At 40.1% G+C, this 4,875-nt stretch overlaps 1 protein-coding gene across 2 annotated transcripts in view; it reads right to left on the bottom strand.

The window, feature by feature from the left end:
* vps50 (VPS50 subunit of EARP/GARPII complex) overlaps window positions 1-4,875 on the bottom strand; it is a 114,019-nt gene that overhangs the window by 23,999 nt on the left and 85,145 nt on the right. The window contains exons 22-23 of one of the 2 annotated variants that reach the window (XM_032535044.1): window positions 4,606-4,683; window positions 4,005-4,085 (exon numbers count right to left, since the gene is read on the bottom strand). In XM_032535044.1, coding sequence (XP_032390935.1) covers window positions 4,005-4,085; window positions 4,606-4,683 — 159 coding nt within the window. The remainder of the gene's footprint in view (window positions 1-4,004; window positions 4,086-4,605; window positions 4,684-4,875) is intronic. The other variant, XM_032535045.1, reaches the window with a different exon arrangement.

The following is a 4,875-nucleotide window of genomic DNA, read 5'->3' as shown; positions in this document are numbered from 1 at the left end:
TGTGTGTGTGTGTGTGTGTGTGTGTGTGTGTGTGTGTGTGTGTGTTTTGTGTGCATCTCTGCAAGCACCCTCACTGCCAGAAGACGGCTGCCAACACAGAAATTACCCGGCCTCTCATTCCTGTTTCAGTGCCAGGCATGGAAAAGTCCCACTCTATGCAAAAGCCGAGTACCCAGAAGCGAGCGTATGCACACACAAACACACATCTATCGTCACAAATTGTGGGTTGACTTCAGTAATTGTAAGACTAAGATCAAACAATAAAAAACCCAACACAATTTCCAGATGAATAATCTTATCTTCGTGCCTGGGCCGACAGTGAACACTGAAATAAATACACATACGAACACGTCGTCGTACAGTATATTCAGTCAGAAGCACCGATAAACTGGGAGGAACTATACAAGCAGTTGTCTGTTCTGAGAGTTGATAGGCATGTAATCACTAGCAAACAGCTACTAAAACAGAGGCAATAGGACAAACAGATAAAAATGGAAGGAGGAAAATTACAGGAAGAAATGAGAGAGTAAGAGTTGGAAAAACAAGTGACAAAAACTGAAGCTTGAAAGAGTAAATACTGATGGTTTTAGTTTTGAGAGAAGTGAAAGGTTGGTGGACCAGAAGTGGCCTTAATTGCAAATGCTAGCCTATGACAGTTCTTCACAATGTTGCCTGCAGCAACAGCTCTCAAAAACTGCCACAGCTGAACTTTCTGGCAGGGACAATATGGCCACAAACGGACCATTCTGATAAGGCACTGTAATCAAACCTGGCCCAAGCAATATCATGAAAGGACTTGAATTTGTAAGTAGGATTGTAAGTAAATTATTAGTATATTATTTTATGCGACAGCTGATTCCTTTCAAGTAAAATAATTCGGTTCAAACGCAGGCAAAGATGATACATTTGAACTAGAAACCGGTGTTGATGAAAGCCTGTGTCATTAAACATTATGTAACAAGTGTTTTGTGGAGAACGAATATGTGAACAAGGAAGTTACATCTCTGCCACTCTCAAAACGTTGTTCCCTAACCACACAACCTTGAAAACAATCTCAATGAAATATTCAAAGTCAAAAGGGAGTGAACTCGAAATGAAAACTGTCAAGCGCAGAGACGCGTTGGAGTTACAGAGAGGTAATCAAGAATAACGGAGGCAGAGAAAAAGAACATAAACGAGGCGATGATCTTTTACTTTTCCCCCGTGGTGCTCCCAATTTAAGCTAAAACAACTCAGTACCTGAGACGAGATTAGATGGAATCTTGTTGCCATTCATATGGGACTCGGAGTCATTACTAGCACATTGGTTTTTGGAATCAAACAGTTGTGACGGCAAATCAGGGGAACAAAACCGCAAGGATTCGGCTGCTCAATTGAAATGCAGTGTGTAATTAACTTTATAATCTGTTTACAAATGAGGTCTACACTGCTGCAATCTCTGGAGTGTTTGGGTCTGTGTATTTGTATGCAGAGGGAGTGTGTTTGAGTACTCAACGTGAAAACATTCTCACTTTGGAGTGGAGACACCTACATTTAAACGTGCAGGATTTAAAATCCATATGGAAACTAGATATAAATTGTTATTAATGACATTATACTGTCCATTAGCTGTGGTAACAAGAGCGCTAAAAAAAGTGTGCGTTTGTGAGATTTTTGAGCGCAGATCACGATGTGGAACACAGAAGAGCAGAAAAAGACAGATATGAAAGAAAAAGGGGGAATGCTGCGAAAGCTTGGAAAATAGGGCATTTTTCCAACATTGAATGATTTATAGAGATGAGCTAAAATAGTTTTGCATATGAGAAAGGACAGGCTAAAAGCATTTGCCAATACATTAGAGAAAGGATGGGTGTAAATACAAAGCCAGAATCAGTGTCCTCCCTCTAAAGGGGTTTTAAATAGATCTAATATCACGCGGCCTGTGATATGATTATGCTCATCTGAAATGCGTGCATTCACGCGTTAAAGGTTTAACATCGTTTATTTTTCTCTTAAGAGAACTCTCACTCACAAAAACCCACGTCTCTGTTCTCTTTCTCCCCACAGTCTGTCCATTAGTTTGTGTGTGTTCATTTGATCAGGTAAACAGTTCAGAGAATAAACATATTCTCCACAGCTGAGCATCAAGCTTCTCCCATATTTGAAATAGCTCGCAATTTAGCGAGAAAATAACTGGGGTGTAAATAGTTGCTATAGTGCCCCCCGAGGGAAGAAAATATGTTGCAGCAGCTACTGCTTAATACAATTTAAAGTTTTGATACTCATTATTCTTTTCTGACTCTTATCAGTTTACTTCCCTTTGACTTCATGCATTATTTTGCTTTCATTTTTTCCTCCTCCTTAGTCCAACCTTGCATTGCAACACCATACACATCACAGTAAAAGTAGCCAGCATTGCCATCACAGCGAAAGGCCATTATTCTGCTCTGTCAAATAAAGACTTTGGATGCTGAGTGCTTCCTCCTATGGAAAACTACTGATTATATCAACATGCAAAAGTGGTGCTGGTTGGAAACAATTCACTCCGTTCACCTTGCTTCAGATGTACATTTAAGATGTGACTGGTGTTGATGGTTGCCATGGCAGCATGTTATTAGATGGTTAATGGGATTGACAGTCACATTTCAGAGGCAAAAAACAAAAACACTAAATGGCAAAATGATTAGTTTGTCCTGCAGCATGGTATGTGGTGTTACGTGAACACATTGATGAAATTAGAAAGGATATTTGAGAGAAACAGATAGAAAGCCCCACAGGTTCTCAGAAAAATAAAACATTATACAAGATCTCTCCATGGGAAAATAATACACTCTCTTCTTCATTTTCAGAACTGATGGGAGTATTGTGAGTCACATATTGTGACATATAATAAAAATCCAATTTAACTATGCATAAGCAAAATTGGTCTCTAGCTCTGGACTGAATGAAAAGCTAAATTAATTACTTTTTTTCTAGAGCTTCTGAACTGAGCTCTTCTGAATAATAATAATGCATATAACAGATGTGTAAATAACCTATTACATTTTGAAATAAATAACAGCTAGTCTTACTGTCCAGATTTGAAGACAGAACTACTGAAGTATGAGTTTGGAGAGCCATTCACTCACAGTTTTGTCCCTTCTGTGATAGCACTGCAGAAAACCTATCATGCTGACGTTGTATAGCTCTGTCTTCCTTGTTAATGTACTTGTCTTTATGTATCCATTGATGTAGTTGTCAATGTATAATTCCAATGTGAATAAAACAGATTTCCCCTACAGGACAATCCATGTCTGTTTGTCTTCTACCATAACTAGACTCAAGGGACACAACACATCGTTTTTTTTTAAACTAAAAATAGAGAAAAACCAAGCCAAAACATTAATAAAATTTCCTATTTTCTTCCAGGAAGCAAAACATCTGTGAAATTGCAGATTATGGCCAGACTAAAGTCAAAGTATGGCTTCTTTGAGCACAGGCCAAAAAGCCTGTCTAATATTTTGGAGACGAATGAAAGGCAGAAGTGAGAGATGACACTTGCTTCATCATGTAACAGAGGAGACAGATTGCAAAAGATACACTATCAGACAAAGTATAGAGAGTGTTGTCTGCACCAGACTAATTGTCACTATGTAGTTTTACACAGGGGAGTAGGGATTGAGTGCCCTAATGGAATAACACACACACATCCACCCTGGCGTGGCCACTTAAACAGAGGGAGGTGTGTGTATGGGTAAGTGACCACTGGCCAGATAATGATGACCCATAATGCATTTTGTGGTGATATGGGCTGTGAGATCAGACACATGGTCAGGATGGATATAATGGATTAGCAAAAAAATACAGAGATTTAAAGAGGAGAGAGGCACACGAGAAAAGAGGAGTGGAGAAAAGCATGTTTGTGTCAGAAAATGAGACAGGCGAAGAGGTAACGAGCGATGGTAAAAGAGAAAGAAAGAAAAGGAAAGTGATTATAAGAGAAAGTGAGGCAGAGAGTAGAGGAAGAGAGAGAGTTACATTCTTACCATGTCAATGAGGCTCTCCTGGATCCGGTTCAGTGTAGTTCTCAGTCTGCTGCTGATAAGACCCAGGCCCGATGACTCATACTGTGGAACGCACGCACACACACACGCACACACACGCACACACAGACAGACACACACAGACACACACAGACACACAGAGTTAGGTTTTGCACAGTGCACAAACATCTTCCTCTATAAGAACACACACTTCAGCAGAGTGTGAAAGAACAGACACACAGCAACATCTGCTTTCATCTCACATAGTCCGAGACAAGTGAGTCTTTACTTTCTGCTTCTATTTGACTCTAATCGAACAGGGAGGAGTAACGGGGAGGAAAAGACATCAAAACCACACAATCACACGGGCGACAGTACATGACAAGACGAGAGGTAAAAGAGAAGGAAGCACAGCAAACCCAACATCTAAATGCTTGTGACATCACTTTTAGATGTGTTTTATATCATTTGAGAAAGCAACTTTGAAACACCTTAAGGGCTACAAATCAACCACACCACAAGTGTTGACTAGCCTTTTGGACTTGCAAGGTGCCGGGGACAACCCTGTTTATTAGTCACAATGTTTCCAGAGATCTGCTCTTACCAAGCAAGCAGGGCCCACCACCCTGGCAGGGCACACATCTCTGCCACCGTGAGATGGCAAAGACGGGCTAGGGACAGGCTATGGATGATGTATGGGCAGCAGAAAGGAAAAACAAGCAAAGTCTCAAATTAAAAAAGAAAAGAAATGACAATGTGGAGGAAGTATTTAAAGAAGGAAGCAAACAAAAATGCAGAGTTAGATTAATGAAAACAATGGGTGAAATTACATAAAGAAATCTGTTCAAACTAGGGCTGGGCGATATGGAGAAAA

Source organism: Etheostoma spectabile, chromosome 14 (genome assembly GCF_008692095.1).
Source record: "Etheostoma spectabile isolate EspeVRDwgs_2016 chromosome 14, UIUC_Espe_1.0, whole genome shotgun sequence".
Classification (NCBI taxonomy): domain Eukaryota; kingdom Metazoa; phylum Chordata; class Actinopteri; order Perciformes; family Percidae; genus Etheostoma; species Etheostoma spectabile.
The sequence above is the reverse complement of the archived record's forward strand: the minus strand, read 5'-3'. Positions and strand labels throughout refer to the sequence as shown.